We start from the raw sequence: 21,900 nt of genomic DNA, 5'->3' as shown, positions 1-21,900 counted from the left end.
TGACTATATTCTCAATGGAGTATATATGTACAGGGTTGTCATTTTCATGCTTTCTTTTCCACACATGTATGGGATATTTCAGGATGTAGTGACTTATGATGATGTGCATGTGAACTTCACTCGGGAAGAGTGGGCTTTGCTGAATCCTTCCCAGAAAAGTCTCTACAAAGATGTGATGCTGGAGACCTACAGGAACCTGTTTGCTATAGGTAAGACTGAACTTACTTTCAGTTTTTAAAACAAGGGCACAACTGTTATTGCTGCCATTGCCTGTAACTGTAATTGAGAAGGTTGAAGAATGATATGTATAGATCAGGCTTGGATCTAAAGTTCACTGAAGATAATAACTTAAAGTATGCCTAATTATGAATAATATCTCATACATTTTCTGATACATATTTTAGGCTTCAATTGGGAAGACCATAATATTGAAGAACACGGTCAAAGTTCTGGAAGACTTAGAAGGTAATTTTCATGTGCAAGAGATGTGAATATGAGTTTTCTGAATGCCTCTTAGTAAATTTCAATGTTCCAGGAATGTTAAAGAAAAGCATCATTGTTAAAAACAAACTAAGAAAAAAATGCACTACTTCAAGTGTATAAAGGATTACGAAATTCTTACAAATCCAAAATCTGAATAGAATTCCTCCAAGAAAGCTGGCAAGAAAAGAGTTCAGTCACAGATGTTACCATTTGAACCATAGCCCCATGAGAGCTATGATGTTGAACTATCAATCTGTATCATCTCCTACAACATAAACATTGCAAAATGTATACACATTGGATGATAAGTATATGTCCAGTATCTTCCAGTTAGCAAATAGTCCAGAGTAAAGCATTTGTTCCTTACATGCTTTTAAACCATCGCTAACTTTAGAGAGTGGGGTCCTTTATGGGATTCAAAATGTTGTTGTGGAAAAACATTAATCCATATAGTACATGTCTGAGGATCAAAATATCAATTGGTGAATGTGAAAAATCTTTCATTTGTTATTTATCTTTGAAGTATTGTAATATTGGTCAGAGTGGATACAAGCCTCATAAGCATAGTGATCCTGAAAATAGCAACGTACCTCTCTCTCTCCCAGAACAATGAGATATGTAGTAGTTCCCACTGTGACTATACTTTCTGAATGTGATACAAGTTTACAGTTACTATATTATTAAATATTAATTAGTTAATAATGAAATTATTAGTGAAAAAGTAAAAAAATAAAAGAACTCATAGCTCAAGGTGTAACAGTGAGAATCTTGTAGTTTCTCCAGGATCACCTCTTTGTAGAGGCTTTCCTTGGAACGAACCCAGCAATGCCTACTCTTCCCAAGTGGCATTCACATATACATTACCTCAGGTTAATGTTTTCTAAAATATCCAATGCATGTGTACAGCACAGTCTGATAGTAAATCTGTACTTCATTTTTGCTTACCTAATTATGAATTATTAATAAGCCATTTTTTAAATTTGTTTCTCATTCAGGAAATCTAATGTAAGTGGGGGACTACTAATAAACTAATAAAATTAATTAGTTTTTCAACATCATTGGGAATATATCCACAATCTCACACTGTGGACAATTTCTATGAATACAAAAATTCGTGGAAATTCATGTGTTTGTTTTGATTTACTTTACTGATGCAATGTATAGGAAAAGTATAAATTCAGTCACTGTGGTTAATATCAGAATGGTCTCCATTTCTCTTTACATTTAAGAAAAACCTCATCAAAGGTTAAACCATATAATAAATGCCCCTACTGTCACAGATGTCTACAAAGACTCAACAACCCATTAAGAAAGGGAAAATTATGAATGCAATGTGATGAAACCTTAATATCTGGTATCCCTTTTCAATGAGACCAAATTGTAAAATTAATTCATACAGATAAAAATATTTATCAGTGTAATGAATGTGGTAAAGCTTACATGTGTACCAATTATCTTTGCAGGAATGAAAGAACACATACCAGAGAGAAACCCTATCAATGTAATCAATGTGAAAAAGCTTTTTCCCAACCCAGTCATCTCCAAAGACATAGAGTAACACATACTGGAGACAAACCTTATGAATATAACCAGTATGGGATAGACTTTTTACAACTCAATCATCTGCAGAGATATAAAAGAACTCATGCCAGAGAAAAACCCTATGAATGCAACCAGTGTAGTAAAGCTTTTTCATGTCAGGGTAATCTCAAAATTCATAAAAGAACACATACTGGAGAGAAACCCTATGAATGTAACCAGTGTGGTAAAGCCTTTTCACAACATGGTAGTCTTTTGGTACATGAGAGAATACATACTGGAGAGAAACCATATGAGTGTAACCAGTGTGGTAAAGCCTTTTCATGTCATGGTCATCTCCAACGTCATAAAAGAACACATACTAGAGAGAAACCCTGTGAATGTAACCAGTGTGGTAAAGCCTTTTCATGTGATCGTAATCTCCAAAGACATAAAAGAACACATACTGGAGAGAAACACTATGAATGCACCCAGTGTGGTAAAGCCATTTCATGTCAGAGTAATCTCAAAATTCACGAAAGAACACATACTGGAGAGAAACCCTATGAATGTACCCAGTGTGGTAAAGCCTTTTCACGTCATGCTCATCTCGAACGTCATAAAAGAACACATACAGGAGAGAAACCCTATGAATGCAACCTGTGTGGTAAAGCCTTTTCATGTGACCGCAATCTCCAAAGACATAAAAGAATACATACTGGGGAGAAACCCTATGAATGCAACCAGTGTGGTAAAGCCTTTTCATGTCAGGGTAATCTCAAAGTTCATAAAAGAACACATACTGGAGAGAAACCCTATGAATGTACCCATTGTGGTAAAGCCTATTCATGTGACCGTAATCTCCAAAGACATAAAAGAACACATACTGGAGAGAAACTCTATTAATATAACCAGTTACATAAAGGTTTTTCAAAATGTGGTAATCTAAAAATTGATAAAAGAACACATACTGGGAAGAAACCCTATGAATATAACCAGTGTGGTAAAGCCTTTTCAGAATGTTTTAATGTCCAAAATCATAAAATAGTACTTACTGGAGAGAAACAATGCAAATGTAATCAGTATGCTAGAGCATGTTTACAACATAGTCATCTGCAAGTACATGAAAGAACACATACCAGAGTGAAATCCTGTGAATGTAACCAGTGTTGGAAAGAGTCACCACAGCATGGTATTCTCCAAATACATAAAAATGCACAGACTGGAGAGAATCCGTATGAGGGTAACCACTATAAAACTTTTTCACCATATGGTAATCTCCAAATACATAAAAAGACACACAAGGGAGAGAAAGCCTACAAATGTATTCAGTGTGGGAAAGTATTTTGTCAAAACTTTTATCTGCACCCTGCACAAAACTAAAATCCAAGTGGATCAAAGACCTCAATGTTAATCCAGACACATTAAATTGGTTAGAAGAAAAAGTGGGAAATAGCCTAGAACTCATTGGCACAGGAGAGTACTTCCTGAACAGAACACCAATAGCATAAGCTCTAAGATCAACAATAAATAGGACCTCATGAAACTGAAAAGCTTCTGTAAAGCAAAGGACACTGCTTTCAAAACAAAATGACAACCTACCAACTGGGAAAGGATCTTCACCAACCCTGTATCTGCCAGAGAGCTAATATCCAGTATATATAAAGAACTAAAGAAGTTCAAAAGCAACAAATCAAGTAATCCAATTAAAAAATGGGGTACAGAGGTAAACAGAGAACTCTCTGTGGAGGAATGTAAAATGGCAGAGAAACACTTAAAGAAATGTTCAATGTCCTTAGCCATCAGGGAGATGCAAACCAAATGACCTTGATATTTCACCTTACACCCATCAGAATGGCTAAGATAAAAATCTCAAGTGTCAACACATGCTGGAGAGGTTGTGGAGAAAGGGGAACCCTCCTCCATTGCTGGTGGGAATGTAAACTTGTACAACCACTTTTGAAATTAATCTGGCCCTTTCTCAGACAATTAGGAATAGTGCTTCCTCAAGATCTAACTATCCCACTCCTAGGCAAATATCCAAAATATGCTCAAGTACACAACAAGGATATTTGTTCAACCATGTTTGTAGCAGCTTTACTTGTAATAGCCAGAACCTGGAACCAACCAAGATGTCCCTCAACAGAGGAATGGATACAGAAGTTGTGGTACTTTTACACAATGGGATGCTACTCAGCAATTATAAACAAGGAAATCATGAAATTTGCAGGCAAACAGTGGGACCTAGAACAGATCATCCTGAGTGAGGTATCCTAGAAGCAGAAAGACACATACAGTGTATACTCACTTATAAGTGGATACTAGACCTGTAAGATAGGATAAACATACTAAAATCTGTACACCTAAATAAGCTTAACAAGGGGCAAGAAGATCAATACTTACTTAGAAATACAAATTTGATGGACATTGGAAGTAGGAGAAAGCAAGAAGTAATATAGGAGCCCATCATAGAGGGTCTCTGAAAGACTCTACCTAGCAGTGTATTAAAGAAGATGCTGACTTTGGGCAGAGTACAGGGAATCATATGAAAGAAGAGAGAGTTAATAAGACCTGAAGGGAACAGAAGCTCCAGAAGGACCAAATTTATCCTTGTTTGAGACTGATACTCCAACCAGGGACCATGTTTGGATATAACTTAGAATCCCTGCTTGGACGTAGCCCATTGCAGCTCAGTATCCAAATGGCTTCTCTTGTAAGGGGAACAAGGACTGTCTCTGGCATGAACTCTGTGGCTAACTCTTTGACCTCCTCACCTCCCCCATGGGAGGAGCAGCCTAGCTAGGCCACAGAGGAGCACATTGCAGCTTGTCCTGGTGAGACCTGATAAGGGTCAGATGGAAGGTGAGGAGGAGGACCTTCCCTATGAGTGGACTTAGAGAGGGGCAAGGAGGATATGAGGGAGGGAGGGTGAGCTTGGGAGGGAATGAGGGAGGGGCTACAGCTGGGATACAAAGCATACAAACTGCAATTAACATAAAAAATAAAAATTTAATAAAAAATTTTATCTGCAAAGACAAAAGAACACATACTGGAGAGAAATCCTATGAATGTTTTTAATAGGATGAAGACTTTGAACATTTCTGTAGTGTCCATTATCAGAAAAGAATTCATTGTGCAGGAAATCTCTATGAACATATTTAATTTGGTACATGAAACTCTGCCTTTTCATCTATCTGGTAGAGATATAAGGAAATAGTATATTCATCAGTCAACTGCATATCTCACAACATAGCTTGATGTTCTATGGATATGTATATATTATATATTGTTCCATAATTCTTCATATTCACAGTAGGTATCCTTTGACACTTCATCTTGAAGTATTAGCTTCTCAGGAAATTACGTAGTGATGCTAGACAATGTAACAACATTTTCATTTCTTGCTAGTAAAAAGAATTCTGGTGTGTGTACTATGATTATGGGTTTTTAGCACATGTCTATGTGGATAGTAGAAGACAACTTTTTGGTCTACTTTTTGTCGTCTTTGTATGCCAATGAAATGTCAAGTTGCCAGCTTTGCATACCTCAGATATTTCCACAAAGCTGACAAACTGATTCTGAAATAAGGTTGGTTGAAATATCCATAAAATCTTGTCTTCTTTTCAAATTGGAAATGTCATCATATAAGGGTGGAGAAAGCATGATGATCTGAATAATAAATCGTATTGTCAAAGAAAATTATATAGTGTTGTTTTGTGAATGTGTTTATCTAGTCTTACTAATAAACAGTTGTTCGCTACATATCTTAGAACGACACACAAATGCCAGAGAATTGTCTCCATGGGTGAAGTTGGTTGCTGCTAACCCTGAAAACCCAAGTTCACTCTGGGAGATTCATATTACTTCTACATTTTTTTCTCTCATTTGTACAATTGGGATTTGGAATATTCACACCAACACACTGAAGGTAAATAAGTTTTAAATCCATATAAGTGCCATTGACATTACTTGAACAAAATGACTTCCCGGGTTATTTTATAACTTATATAGGGGAAGTAGTGATAGAATGCAGTACGTTGTCCTCTCACCGCTTAAAGATCAATTGACGAAATGTATACACACAAAAACATATCCACCATTATTAAACTGATGAAACTAACATAAAAAAATCACCCAATTGTTGAAAACAGAGAAATTTAATTGCCAGATTTCTATACATTAGTATAGAAATTCAAGAGGTGTTACTGTTTATCAAAACTGATGGTTCCTTTTAAAATCTTATTTTGTCCTTCCTTTCTCTGTTTCAAAGAGAGGCCATTTTACAAATAAACCTCAGTTGGGATTAGAGGTGCACGCCTATCATCATAGCACCTAGGAGACAGTGGCAGGCCGATATGTCTGAATTTGTGGCCTGCTTGGTCAAAAGAGTGAGTTCCAGTAAAGCTAGATAGAGATATTCTGTCCCCCAAAGTTTCAAAAATGAAAGAATATATCTCAAAATATGGAAATGTTTCTGATATATTCTTACAAGGTTCTGAGTGGTTTCAACCAATCCTTTTGTCATCTTTACTCGCATTAAGAGAACTGTGTTAACAATGAAAAAAAATAGAAATATGAAAAGTCCATTCACAGAGGGATAGAAATCCATTTGAGTCCTTCTACAACCATGTAGCAGGGACTTTTTTTCACCTGGAAGTGCTAGGAGACAAAAGCAGAAATGGAAAATCTCCATCCTCTGCACTCTAATGACACATTTATGAGGTGGAAAGTTCATAGTTCTGCTTTCCTTGTGTACCTAAGTATGGTTCATATTACTGACATTGGAGGGCTCAGAATTACCCGTCTTCCTATGTCCAAGGCACCTAATGTATTCTTCTGTCCCCCTGGGGACCAGTATGCAAGTGGTGAAAAGACACACACATACTTGACTCTATATTGTGAAAAAAAGCCAAAAAAACCCCCAAAAATTTTAATATTAAAGGAAACTGATTTAATTTCTATGTATTAGTTATTTCACAATGTATAGCAAGTGCATACTATGTATCAATGGAGGACAGAATAGAGGATCTGATGCATGTGATTAGACCTCAGGCAGTTGTGAGCTGTCTCTTGGGTGATGGAGTTCAAAGCTAGGCTCTGTGTCAGAGCAGACAGTGCTCTTAAGGACTGAACCCATGAGCACGTCATTCATAGCAGTAAGGTATGAATAGTTGATCGTAAGTTCATCTTGAACACAACCTTGATGATGCAGAAGAAAAATAAGGCTTAGAGCATCAGAACATCATTTAGTTTGGGAGTTAAATAAGTCTCTCTGCCCTGATCTCCCCCAAATGAGGGAAGTGTTTAAAAAATGAGAAATTGAGAATACAAGTGTTTAAGAAGCGGCTGACCACTTCACCAAAGCCACAAGACTGAGTTCAGCTCACAGGTGGTAAGTAGGCAGCTCTGGGGGACTGTAAGGACACATTTAAAGTTTACCCCTGCTGAAGCTTATGCTTATTTTAAGGACAGAAAAAAAAAAAAACTGGCAGCAATAAAGACTGCCTTGTCTAACTGGGATTGTATTCTGCTTCACAGATGCCTGAAAAACATTCAGTAAGCATTCCTGAGTGCTGGTTACTCCAGAGGACATGGGGGATGTTGTCAGGGGATTCTGAGACTCAATCATGTACTCTAGGGCTGGGGAAATCAGGCATTTACAAAAAGCTTTGAAATAGGAATGAAGTTAGGGAGGGATGCTAACCATACAGGATTAAAATGCCAAAGAACAATGCTTGTGATATGCCTGAAGACAAGATGGTTTCTGCTATATCTTCTATCTACTCGGCTGTGGTGGGTCAGCCCCCTCCAAGTGTTCTACTCTTTCCTTTTCTTGGCAACTATATGTAGCTGTCAGTGACAGTACCATACAGGCCCATACTTGCTGGTCTCCAATTGGATCTTAAAGTCCTTGGTTCCCACTTTGTCATCTCTGTAACCTGTCTGCTTGGTAGCAATAAGGATATTCTGAAGAAACATTTGTATCCTCTTAAGTGAAAATTAGTGAAGCAGCAGACTCCATTAACTTCTAATTTCCCCTTGAATCTCATTCTGGGAAAGGCTGTTTCTTCCAGATGAGAAATTCTCTGCTGAATAACTCATTATCTGAATACCTGGTGGGAGAGAAAGTAGCTATGAATGGGTGAGGATTTGATGAATGGAAAAATTCATTACATGTCTTGATTAGATTACATAATAGTGCATATCTCCTGGCTTCTATCTAAACCTGTTAGGACTTCAAAGATGTACTAGTTACCTTTTATCTTCATCACTGCACAACATTTTTACTCCAAATACATATATTCATATGTTTAAAATTTTCTGTGATAATTTGATTTTATCCATTGTTTATTCTCTGTTTGTTATAAAGAATAGTACCAGCATGAATCTCTGGCTGGACTTGAACGTGGTATATAAACTAGATAGGCCTACTTTGCCTCCAGAGTATCTGCCATATAGGTAGGCAGGACATACCTCAATAATTTATGTCTTTTGATGGGCTTATTGATGATGAGTGGTTAAGCCTGGCTGGTTAGGGTAGCCAGGATATAGGCTCTGGTCCTAACTCCAGTAACAAAGGAAGGCTGCCATCCAATGGTGCCTTCCTGCCTTATAATCTGCTCTCTCCATCTATGAGCAATGTTGTTTTTCTTCAGCATGTAGTCTAATAACACATCAAAGTACTATGGCAGAGTACTGTCCTCATTCTACTGTTAGTGAAACCTGGCTCACAGAGATAAGTAGTTTTATAATCTAGTAGTTTTATAATCTAGTTAAGTGTGACTGCTTATCTTCCTCATCCCATCATTCTAATAAATCACTAAATGAAGTTGAAAGCACATAAACGAGACATGTTGCTTTGAAAGAGGAGGCAGGAATTTCAAAATTTCCAAGTCACCCAAAGAAAGAATGGTCAGTGGTATGCTGCTAGGCCTTGTGATTGGCTCAGGCCAATGTCCATAATAGTCATTGCAGTTCTATCTTTTAAAAGCCATGACACCAGCAAGTGTTTACTAAGGTATTTACCAACATGTATTTTTTAATGTTTTCCATCCAAAGCAGCTCAGGTCACTTAGGTTCATATTTCTATTAGTCATTAAACAATGCCAACTCTCCTGCAAGGGGGAGATTAGTCTCAGTCTGGGATGAGCTCCCAAATGACATATCCAATGAAAAGTGTTCTGTCCTGAAACCATATACACACAAGAGAAATGGACTAGACGTGCACTATAGCACGTCTCACTACTAAAATTGTTCAAAGTATATCCTGGGTCCTTAACCTAGAAGAGACTTAAGGATTACAGCATATGTGGAATGCAAAAATCTGTTGTAGGCTGCTCCTCTTTGAGTGGTAGCCAGGGATAAATCCATGCTATCATTTAAGACATTTTTTTATTTTTAATCTCTTAAGTGTACAGAGTAGTTTCACCATATACAGGATATTAATTCTAGAACAGATGCTTACCAAGCCTTTTATAAAAACATTACAGAGTCAGGCTCTTCTTCTATGTCAAATCAGGTGACCTTGATCCCATTTTGTTGCTGTCCATGAAAATGACCTTGTCATCTTTTAGATTATGCTAAATATCATCTTTAATTATAGGGCTGTACCACCACTCAGTTTTGATATTACCCATTTGAGTCATATGGTCAACTCTTTTTTGCAGTAGCAGGAAGAATTGCATGTGGAGCTCAGATTTTGCTTTGAGACCACAATAAGAAGACTAGCTCATTTTATATATCAGAGGGAGAAATAGGGTACTCAAAGGGCTGCTGATGTCACCATTTTGAAAATGAACTGATTGTAGCAGGGTGAGTAATTTTGTAATTTCCCAACAGGTAATTAATGTCAGACGAATGAAGACAGACCAGATTGGTTAGTGTACAGTTTGGGGAAGGATAGCATTGTGGGGATCAGGAACCAGGTGAAGGAGGTGTGTGAGTGGTGACAGAACCCACACAGCATCCTGGCAAATAAGACTCAGGAGACTGGACTAAGGTGTATGTCTAACTTTATTGTCCATTGTAAAAGTCTTTAAATGATTGAAAGGCCAATCAGACCATCCCATGGTAGTCTCAGGCGCCAACAACAAAGCATGGTGCAACTATATGGAAATGCATGTAGGACAAGGTCACCTTAGGACACTTCTGTGAATAAGGGAGAAACAATCTTTGCCCAAGCCTCAGATCCATTTTGAGACTTTAACAGTGTGCTAGGAGTCCCTATTATGTCACCACTGTGTGCAGTCGACCAGGATCTTTGGGGGACCCATAGGAGTCACTGATGTCACTCACCATTCCCTATGGACCTTCAAAAGGCTTAGCTTGACAGTCCTCACAAAGCATCATCTAATGAATATTGAATATCCACCTGAGGAACTGTCCTGTGCAGATATACACATTCCACTTGCATGTTCATGTCAGCTATGGGGATTGAGACACAGAGCATTCACTCTAACTGTGTGTCAGGTCCCAAATCTAAAGAAGTAATACTGTGCTTGTGAGAATTTCACACAGTATCTTAATGTTGTTCCCTTTGCAAAAGAATGGCCCCATCTTTTTCAAAGTCGTTTTAGTTAGTTTTTTGTTTGTTTGTTTGTTTGTTTGTTTTAAATTACGTTTATCCCCTTAAAAGAATCATTTGGCTTCTTTAAATTTGGGTTTCTCTAACAAATTATTTATTTTATTCCCCTTTGTTTTCTGGCCATTGAGAATATCTTTTCATTTTTCTCAAGTGCTGTTGATTATTTCTATATAGAGCAACATCACCTGTATTTCAGGCTTGCCTCAAGTTATGTAGGTAATTGAAAAGCTCTCTGAACCCTGAATCCTATCTTTGCTTTTCAATGCTGGAAAAGTGCTCTATAAAATCTTTCCAGGCAAGACCTTGACTAGTCAGTGGAGAGGGAAATTAGGCCAGTGAATGTGTGTGTTCCAACATCTCTGGCTTTATTGTGCTTACAGATGAAGGGTGGCCTCTGCAGGAATTGAGTTCTTTGAGAACATTGAAACTGTCATTGTCACAGCACAGTATGTGATGCACAAGAAGAAGGGGGAAAAGTACTGAACATTAGCAATTTTTACTGAGGTAATCAATTTTAGATGATCAATAAATGTCCTGACTGGCCACTTCTGAGTCCCACAGACCAGGGAATGAAGAATCAGGATGAATGACTGAACTTATGTAATGCAAAATTACTGAATTTTTCAACAATCACTGTAGTTCAAACAAAAAAAGTTTGTAATATGGTGTGGCATGTTATTTTCCAGGTTTAAGATGCTCAGTCTGAAAGAAAAGTTATGAGTAGTATTTGATGTGCTCTAATAAAAATCTCTAGTCTCTGAGCACATGGGACCATAAAACTTGGTTTAGCCTTTCGAAATAATTTCTTGTGATTAAAGCTATAGCAATCCTGCTCCCTATTTCCTGAAAAAACACCTTCTCTATTTTTAATTAAATTTTTATTTTTTATATTAGTTTATTTACTTTGTATCCCTCCATCCCTCATCTCATCCCATGCCTCTCTCCAAGTACACTGATAGAGGAGGTCCTTCTCCCCTTCCATCTGAATTTAGCTTATCAGGTCTCTCAGATCTGGCTACATTTCCCTTCTCTGTGGCCTGGCAAGGCTGCTCCCCTCTCAGGGCAAGGCTGTCAAAGAGCTAGCCACTGAGTTCATGTCAGAGACAGTCCCTGTTCCCCTTACTAGAGAACCACTTGGATACTGAGCTGATATGGGCTATATCTGAGCAGGGGTTCTAGGTTATATCTGTGAATGGTCCTTGGTTGGAGTATCAGTCTCAGAAAAGAAACCTGGGCCCAGATATTTTGGTTCTGTTGCTCTACTTGTGGAGGTCCAGACCTCTCCTGGTCTTAACCATCTCCCTCTTCTTTCCTAAGATTCCCTGCACTCTCCCCAGAGTTTGGTTGAGTCTCAGCATCTGCTTAGATACACTGCTGGGTAGAGTCTTTCAGAGGTCCTCTGTGGTAAGCTCCTGTTCTGTTTCCTGTTTTTTCCTTCTTCCAGTGTCCATCCTGTTTGTTTTTGAGTGAGGATTGATCATCTTACCCAGGGTCCTCCTTTCTCAGCTTCTTTAGGTGTATAGATTTTTGTAGGTTTATCCTATATTATAGGTCTAGAATACTCTTATAAGTAAGTATATACCATGTATGTCTTTCTGTTTCTGGGATACCGCATTCAGGATGATCTTTTCTAGTTCCACCTTTTGCCTGCAAATTTCATGATTTTCTGTTTTTTAATTGCTGAGTAGTATTCCATTGTGTAAATGTACCACAATTTCTTGTATCCATTCCTCATTAAGCGACATCTGGGTTGTTTCCACTCCTGGCTATTATAGATAGTTGCTAAGAACACGGTTGAATGTCCCAACCCACAGGATTGTCAGCATAGAACCTGGATAGGGCTGTGGGAATGGGATAGAACAGGAGTTGTGAAGAATGGAGACAAGACAAAATTCTGATCAAGTCTCAGTTCATTGATCTTTAGGTTACAGCTTATAAAGAATGAGAATGGGCAATTCAGGGGGAGGAACTAGTTTTAGTGAAAATCTCAAAACAGGACATTCTCAAGGAAATTCTCAAAATGAGACAACATTCTCAGGTAAGTGGGAGGCGAGTTCTCATAAGCATACCTTCCCAAATCTAAACGGTTAAACCTCTACAAAGCTCAAAGCAGCACCTGTGGTCCAGGAATGGAAAATCACTGTTCCATGCAAGGCACAATGTGCGTCATAGATATCAAGCAGACAGGAGTCAAACAGCCATTCCCTGGCTCCACACAGGTCTCCCTTTTTTATATTTTTTCAAGCCTGTGATCCCAAGAGAACTGTGCCTGTCTTAGGTTGGAATCCTGCATCTTTAACCCTTGCTTGCCAGTCATTGGATACATCAGCAGTTATTGGCTGAGCTCCTGTTTTAGGATGCAACAAGGGAAAAATACCACTGTGGATTCTTGTCCCCGTCACTGGCTAACTGGTTCAGCTCACTGGGATGGTCAGTATTCTGTAAGAGAAGTCTCAAAGAGGCTGTTATCTGCCATTTTTAGCCTGTGGTAAGGGACCTGTATGGGTTTTGTCTTGATGGCATCAATCTACTGCTTAAGGAAAGCCATGAGCTTATTAAACAATATTGGACTGAGGGAAAGCAAAATGAGCAAGCCTATCAGGGGCTTCTAAAATGGAGGGTAAAAGGGTAGTAAGCCAAGGAGAATTTCTAAACCAAGGCTGAAACCACCCCTGTTCTTGTTCCCTCAGAAGTTTTCTTTGCTCCAAGCCTTCCCTGAATCCTTTTCTACTCCTGAATAATCTACATAGAAACAGCATTCCTCTTTTAGGGCAGCACAGAGTCCTTCCTGCTGAGCAAACAAAAGGTCTAATCCTCTTCTATTACATAACACTACTTCTGAAAGAGAGATTAAAGATTTTTGTAAGTGGGAAATAGCAGTTTTCATTCTTTCAATATCTATGTCAATTGACGAACTCAGCTGATCATAATATCTGTCCTGCAAAACTAGAGAAGAAATTCCTGTACTAGCCCTAGACAGGCAGAAGCCCAGGAGAACAGCCACTGTAACTACAGTAACTGGTTCTCTTTTAGGGTGTAGCAAGACTTGATCCTACTTTGGGTCCCAAAGATGAGAAAACTGATCAGAGGAATAATATGTTAATCTTGGCACTAATTGTACTAAAACACAATAAGAATCATAAAACAAATGGTCTTACCTTGTTCTGAGGTAAGACCATCAGAACAAGCCCATCAAGTATTGTTTGGAGGAATTACGTATTGTCCTGCTCCTGAGGCATTTATACTCTAAAGGTTTCATTGCAAAGATGTTTATGTGAAGCAGGAATTTTACCAATACATGTACCCTGCCCTTGGAGTGACTGTAGAGTTAGATGAACTTGAGTGGTTTGTCACCATCTACATGAGCTGTGATCTAACGAAATATAGAAACTACCTAAAACAGCAATTCCTTTATAATAGGAAGGTTTTGCATCATAGCAAAGCCAGAAGGAGTCTGTTAGCTCAGGTCTGGATTAATTAAGGGTAAGAAAGGTATGCTGTACAAGTTCTAGAAGAGAATCCTCAGTAGATTATCTGATAAAGGAGTTACTATAGGAACAGGTGTTAAACCTGGGAAAGCATGCCCCAGGGCAGGGTGGTAGGTGCTGGTAGAGGTTTCAGAACTGGAGCCAAAACTGGATTTGGTCCTATTCCTACTGTTTTATCTGTAGGTAATTGGCTGAGTAACCTCATAGTGAAAACAGTACCAGGGTGTTTGCTGAGTTTTTTTGTAAATTCTAATTCCCCAGGATAGTCCTGTGTCCCAGTTTTTCCTCTTTCCTGACTCCGTAAATGAAATATTTAAGGTGGGGTGCCTCTAAAACAACTATAGAAACATATCTGACCATCCTTAAGATCTTTTATGTTTACTTTTATGGAGTCTGTGATTGTAGGAAGTCTCCACCATGCCTGTGGTCTCGCATCCCCACTTGACACAATAGCTATCTCCTGATCCTCCCCATCATCTTTTTCTACTATTCTTAGCCCCAATTGTTTGCCCAATTACCACAATATGAGAATAGCTTGGATGATGGAAATAGTATATCAGGAAACCAGGTCCCCTTATGTGCGAGTTTAAAGACACCACAGACAGCTTCTCGTTCTAGCCCCAAGATTAACCAAGTAAGATTAAGTGGAATGTGTGGATTTGAGTGTTGATGTTCCATTCCCCATCCTAGTGCAGCCACAATCAATGTCATCCAGGCGATGATCCAATTAATTTTTCTTTTTCCGTTATACAACAAGAAGAAGCATTCTCAGGGACTCCTTTTTCCCTGGATATATTATTGTCATCTATTTGCTTTATAAGTCTTTCAGATAACCATTGTGCTGCATCTATTGGTCTGGAATAAACACAAACTGCACCTCTGCCCCATATTAGGACTGGGACTGGGCCATGCCATTTATCATCCAAAGGATCCTTCCAGAGAACAGTAGCATATTGAGTTTTTGTATTTGTATGCCAGAATCACTCAGTTGCTGAATGACCATCTTTATCAACATTTAAAAAATATAAAATAAAAAGTGGGGAACAGCCTAGAACTCATTGGCACAGGAGACAACTTCCTGAATAGAACACCAACAGCACAGGCTCTAAGAGCAACAATCAATAAGTGGGACCTCATGAAAATGAAAAGCTTCTGTAAAGCAAAGGACACCATCATCAAAACAAAACGACTGCCTACAGACTGGAAAAGAATCTTCACTAACCCTTTATCTGATAGAAGACTAATATCCAGTATATACAAAGAACTAAAGAAGCTGAAAAGCAGCAAACCAAGTAATCCAATTAAAAAATGGGGAACAGAGCTAAACAGAATTCTCGACAGAGGAATATTGAATGGCAGAGAAACACTTAAAGAAGTGCTCAACCTCATTAGCCATCAGGGAAATGCAAATCAAAATGACCCTGAGATTTCACCTCACACCCATCAGAATGACCAAGATGAAAAACTCAAGTGACAACACATGCTAGAGAGGTTGTGGAGAAAGGGGAACCCTCCTCCACTGCTGGTGGGAATGTAAACTGGTACAACCACTTTGGAAATCTATTTGGCACTTTCTCAGACACTTAGGAATAGTGCTTCCTCAAGACCCAGCTATACCACTGCTAGGTATATACCCAAACTTTGCTCAAGTACACAAAAGGGATACTTGCTCAACCATGTTTATAGCAGCTTTATTTGTAATAGCCAGAACCTGAAAACAACCCAGATGTCCATCAACAGAGGAATGGATACAGAAATTGTGGTATTTTTACACAATAGAATACTACTCAGCATTCAAAAAGGAGGAAATCATGAAATTTGCAGGCAAATGGTGGGATCTAGAAAAGATCATTCTGAGTGAAATATCCCAGAAGGAGAAAGACAAACACGGTATATACTCGCTTATATAGACCTATAAGATCTGATAAACATAATGAAATCTATACACCTAAAAAAGATAATCAAGAGAGCAGAAATGGGGTAAGATGATCAATCCTCGTTTAGAAAGACAGATGGGATGTGCATTGAACGTATGACAGGAGTCTACTGAAGGCATCTGAAAGACTCTAACTAGCAGTGTTTTCAAAGCAGATACAAAGACTCATAACCAAACCTTTGGCAGAGTACAGGGAATCATATGAAAGAAGGGGAGTTAGTATGATGGGGAAAGGATAGGACCTCCACAAGGACCAAATATATCTGGGCACAGGGTCTTTTCTGAGACTGACATTCAACCAAGGACCATGTATGGATATAACCTAGAACCTCTGCTCGGATGTAGCCCGTGGTAGTTCAGTAACCAATTGGTTTTCCATAGTAAGGGGAACAAGGACTATTTCTAACAGGAACTCAATGGCTGGTTCTTTGACCTCCCCACCCCCCAAAGGAGGAGCAGTCCTGTTAGGCCACAGAGGAGGACTTTGTAGCCAGTCCTGAAGATACCTGATAAAACAGGATCAGATGAATGGGGAGGAGGTCCCCCCATCAGTAGACTTGGAAAGGGGCAGGGTGGAGATGAGGGAGGGAAGGTGGGATTGGGAGGGAATGAGGGAGCGGGATACAGCTGGGATACAGAGTTAATAAAATGTAACTGATAAGAAAAAAGAAAATAAAAAAAGAAAAAATATAAAATAAAGACAATGTGATAAAAGATTTCATGGTGATCTTTTCATTGGGTACCATTCCCCCTTTTTAATTTTTTCAAGAGTATTTTTAATAGATAAATGAGCCTTTTCTACCATGCCCTATCCTTGTGGATTATATGGAATTTTAGTGGTATGTTTAATATTAAACTTAATACAAAATTGTTGAAAAGTTTTTCCAATATAACCAGGGCCATTGTTAGTTTTAATTTGTTGAGGGAATCCCATCACTGCAAATGCTGAAAGTAAATGAGCTATGACATGTTTACCTGTTTTCCCAGATTGTAGGATGGCAAAAATAAAGGTATCGATATTAATATGAACATATTTTAAATTGCCATTACCAAATTTATTTATATGTGTAACATCCATCTGCCAAACAGCGTTTGGTATGAGTCCTCTAGGATTTACTCCTAGGTAAGGTGTGGGCAAAAATGTCACACAGGAATGGCATTGTTTAACAATTTGTCTGGCTTTTTCTTTAGGAATTTTAAACATTAATTGTAAAGTATGAGAATTAAGATGATGAATTTTATGAGCTTTAACAGACTATGAAAGATTGTCCATTGTATGTTGTATGTTGCATGTTAAAGTCAATAATTTTAGTTGTCAAATCAGCTTTAAAATTATCTTTTGCTAATGGACCAGGTAGTGCTGAATAACCTTGAATATGACCAATATAGAAAGGCTGAGAACATTTTTGAATTAGAGACTGACATTGTAAAAATAATTTTGCTGTGTCAGAAGCATATTTTATTTGTGCTGAAGTTTCTAAAATAGGAATCAAATGAGCCAAATAAGCACTATCTGTGTAAATATTTAAAGCTTTATCTGGAAAGGCTGAAAATATGGGAAGAATAGCTTGCAGCTCTACAAACTGAGCTGACTTTAACAAGGTCTGAAAACTTATAGTTTGTTTATTAAAAGAATATGCCACTTGACCATTAGAAGATCCATCTGTAAATATAGTAAATTCATTTGCAAGAGGTTGTAAAGAAGTCTTTTGGGGAAACACAAAGGCATGCAAATTACAAAACTGAATTAATCTATCTGGTGGATAATGATTATCAATTTGTCCTGAAAATGAGGCACAAGCAATTGGCCAACAATCTGTATTTTGAAATAACCAATCTACTTGTGCTTTAGAATAGGGCTGAATTTTTTATTAAGTTCTATGCCAAAATATTTTTTTGCTACTATCTCTTCCTAATAAAATAATATCTGCAATTGCATTATAATATGGACATATTACCTTACTAGGAGAAGAGGGAAGGTGCACCCACATAATTGGTGCTACTTGCCAGAACACTGCAGTTGGTTAATAGTGGTATTAAATATGATAAGCATTAGAGGTTTGGAATAATCAACACAAGTAATACATTGGGATGCAATAGCATGTTTAACCTTTTTATGGGCTAAGCCTCCTTCCATAGTAAGAGCTCTAGGAGACTTAGGATCATTATCTCCTTTTAAGCTGTCAAATAATGGTTTTTATTTACCTGTGGTTAGTTTTAGATAAGGTCATAGCCAATTAATATCATCTAGCAATTTTTGAAAATCATTAAGTGTCATTAAATTACACATTCTAAAAGTTGCCTTTTTATTTATAATTTTTGCTCCATTAATCTGAAATCCCAAATATGTATAAGGATCTTGAAGCTGAACTTTTTCAGGTGCAATTTGTACTCCTGAAAATTTTTTTATAAAGTTTTTCTTTATTTTTACATTTTTCTTTATTAATTACACTTTATTCCCTTTGTATCCCCCCTGTGGTTCCCTCCCTCCTCCCGTCCCAATCCCTCCATTCCTCCACCCTCTGCATGCATGCCCCTCTCCAAGTCCACTGATAGGGGAGGTCTTCTTTTCCTTCCTTCTGATCCTAGTCAATTAGGTCTCATCAGGAGTGGCTGCATTGTCTTCTTCTGTGGCCTGATAATGCTGCAGGAACCTGACACAGAGGACCTCTGAAAAGCTCTGCCCTGCAGACTATCAATGCAGATTCTGGGACTTATGGGCAACCTTTGGGCAGAGTGCAGGGAATCTTATGAATGAAGTGGGAAATAGTAAGATCTGGAGAGGACAGGAACTCCACAAGGAGAGCAACAGAACCAAAAAATCTGAGCACAGTGGTCTTTCCTGAGACTGATACTCCAAGGACTATGCATGAAGATAACCTAGGACCCTTGCACAGATGTAGCCCATGGCAGTTCAGTATCCAAGTGGGTTCCATTGTAATAGGAACAGGGACTGTCTCTGACATGAACTGATTGGCCTGCTCTTTACTTACCTCCCTCTGAGGGGGAAACAGCATTACCAGGCCACAATCCTGAAAATTTTTAAAACTGTTTTTAAGTCTGTAAAAACACTTTGAATTTTCCTCTTTGCTTGCCAGTATGATATCATCCATATAATGAATAATATAAATTTCTTTCCAATTATCTCTAGCTCTTTGTATAGCAGAAGCTACAAATTTTTGACACAAAGTTGGACTATTTGCCATACCCTGAGGCAACACATTCCAATGATATCTTTTTATAGGTTCCTTAAAGTTAATTGATGGTACACTGAAGGCAAAATGCTTTTGATCATTTTGGATGCAAAGGAATTGCAAAAAGAAAAATCAATTTTTTAAATCTATAATTATTTTATAATACCCCTGATGGATGGCTACAGTCATACGAAGTCCAGGTTGCCGGGCTCCCATAAGAACAATGGTAGAGTTAACTGCATGCAAATCTTGTAACAATCTCAGTTTGCCTGATTTCTTTTTGAGACAAATACAGGAGTATTCCATGGAGAGTTATTTTCTACTATATGACCAGCCATTAATTGCTCTTGCACTAGCATCTGAAGTGCTGTCAATTTTTCCCAAGCTCAAAGGTCACTGATCAACCCATACAGGGATGTCAGTTTTCCAGGTTAAAAAGTTTTGCATTTTGTTTTTGCCACCTCAGGCAAAACTGAAACTAAAGACCTGTACCTGGGCTAATATCCTGGGACAAAACTGAAATCACAGAAACGAAAATAGCCGCAATTTTGAACAAAAGTAAAATCAAGCACTTTCAAGTAGACGCAAAACCACAAATAATTAATCACAGAAATGAAACGGTAACTCTGGGCACAACACCAAGAAAAAGACAATTAATTATACATAGAGATGAAGTAAAACCGAAAACCTGGCTTTTCCCAGGTTTCTCTGCCACAGAAGTTCCAGAAAGGCTACTAAAACAGATCCTCATTCCAGTTCCCCTATCCCAGGAGTTCTGGGGAGGCAGAAACTGATAGGATCAAAAACTTCTTTTTGACCTCAGTGGCTTGCAACTTTTCAACTCTCAAATTTTGTAGTGGTGGCCACAGTTTTTGAGCAATGTTCCAGACTCTCAATGAATTCTCTTCTGAGATGAGAAATTCTCTTCTGAGATGAGAATTCTCAACGAATTCTCTTCTGAGTATGAGAAAGCTGTGACTGAACCTTGTCAGGTCCAAAAGTACTATAGGAATCTTGCAGCACGTCTCCAACTCGAGACCACCATCTTACATTAATTGTTCCTTCTTCAAGAAACCATGGACAAATGTCTTTAATAAAACTGAAAAATCTAAATAGATGCTTTGATTTAACCTTTACCTCTGGAGCATTGAGAGCCTCTCCTACTTGTCCTGTCACATGATCACCGATTCTTACCTCAGACAGAGCGCTGAGGCAGGCTCCCTCTGCGTCCCGAGGTTTTTATTTTCACTTCTTCACCGGCCTTGCACTCTTGGCGCTCTTCACAGAATCCCCCATATTCAGGCCTCCATGTTGGACACCAATTTTTTTCCAATCCGCTGTTAGCGTGGAACCTGGACGGAGGTGTGGAAATGGGATGGAACAGGAGACGCGAAGAATGGAGACAAGACGAAAATCTGATCAAGTCTGTGTATTGTTCTATAGGTTACAGCTTATAAAGAGTAAGAATGGGTAATGGGGGTGGGAGGAGGAACTAGTTTCAGTGAAAATCGCAAAGCAGCATATTCTCAAGGAAATTCTAAAAGCAGGAGGACAGTTCTCAGGTAAGCGAGAGATGAGTTCTAATATGCATACCTTGCCAAATCTAAACGGTTGAACAAATCTCTACAAAGCTCAAAGCAGCACCTGTGGTCCGGGGATGGAAACTCACTGTGCCATGCAAAGCACAACATGCATCATAGATTCCAAACAGGCAGGAGTCAAACAGCCATTCTATGGCTCCACACAGTAGGATCTCATTTTGTTCTTACAACAATGTCCTTTGCTTTACAGAAGCTTTTCAGTTTCATGAGGTCCCATTTATTGATTGTTGATTTTAGAGCCTGTGCTGTTGGTGTTCTGTTCAGGAAGTTGTCTCCTGTGCCATGGAGTTCAAGGCACTTTCCCACTTTTTCTTCTAACAGGGTTAGTGTGTCTGGTTTTATATTGAGGTCTTTGATCCACTTGAATTTTAGTTTTCTACACAGTAATAAGTATGGATCTATTTGCATTTTCCACATGTAAACATCCTGTTAGACCAGCACCATTTGTCGAATATGCTATCACTTTTTCCAATTTAAGGTTTTGGCATCTTTGTCAAAAATCAGATGTCCATAATGTGTGGGTTTATTTCTGAGTCTTCTATTCGGTTCCATTGATCAACCATTCTATTTCTATGCAATTACCAGGCATATTTTACTACTGTTGCTCTAAATTATAGCTTGAGATCAGGCATGGAGTTACCTCCAGAAGATCTTTTATTGTAGAGGACTGTTTTAGTGATTCTTGGTTTCTTGTCATTCCATATGAAATTGAGAATTTTTTCTTTCAAGGTCTGTAAGTATTTGTGTTGGTAACTTGATGGGAATTGCACTGAATCTGTAGATTGCTTTTGGTAAGATGGCCATTTTTACTATGTTAATCCTGCCAAGCCATTAGCATTGGATATCTTTCCACCTTCTGATATCTTCTATTTATTTCTTCAGAGACTGAATGTTTCTTTCACACAAGTCTTTGACTTGCTTGGTTAAAATAGCCACCAAGGTACTTTATACCCTTTGTGGCTATTGTGAAGGATGCTTGTTTTCCTAATTTTTTTCTCATCCCATTTGTCTTTTGTATATAGAAAGGCTACTGATTTTTTTTAGTTGATTTTGTATCCATCCACTTGGCTGAAGGTGTTTATCAGCTGTATAAGTT

General features: G+C 38.3%; 2 protein-coding genes across 6 annotated transcripts in view; both read left to right on the top strand.

Annotated features, from left to right (window-relative positions):
- LOC110541660 (zinc finger protein 431-like) overlaps nt 1-5,703 on the top strand; it is a 52,857-nt gene extending 47,154 nt beyond the window's left edge. For all 5 annotated transcript variants that reach the window (XM_060376158.1, XM_060376157.1, XM_060376161.1 and 2 more), the window contains 3 exons: nt 83-209; nt 405-465; nt 1,947-5,703. In XM_060376158.1, the coding sequence (XP_060232141.1) occupies nt 83-209; nt 405-465; nt 1,947-2,907 (1,149 nt within the window). In that variant the 3' untranslated portion in view covers nt 2,908-5,703. The remainder of the gene's footprint in view (nt 1-82; nt 210-404; nt 466-1,946) is intronic.
- LOC110561735 (vomeronasal type-2 receptor 116-like) overlaps nt 1-21,900 on the top strand; it is a 799,658-nt gene that overhangs the window by 509,993 nt on the left and 267,765 nt on the right.

This window comes from Meriones unguiculatus, assembly GCF_030254825.1.
Source record: "Meriones unguiculatus strain TT.TT164.6M chromosome 13 unlocalized genomic scaffold, Bangor_MerUng_6.1 Chr13_unordered_Scaffold_34, whole genome shotgun sequence".
NCBI classification, from domain to species: domain Eukaryota; kingdom Metazoa; phylum Chordata; class Mammalia; order Rodentia; family Muridae; genus Meriones; species Meriones unguiculatus.
This window is presented reverse-complemented; position numbering and strand designations above follow the sequence as displayed.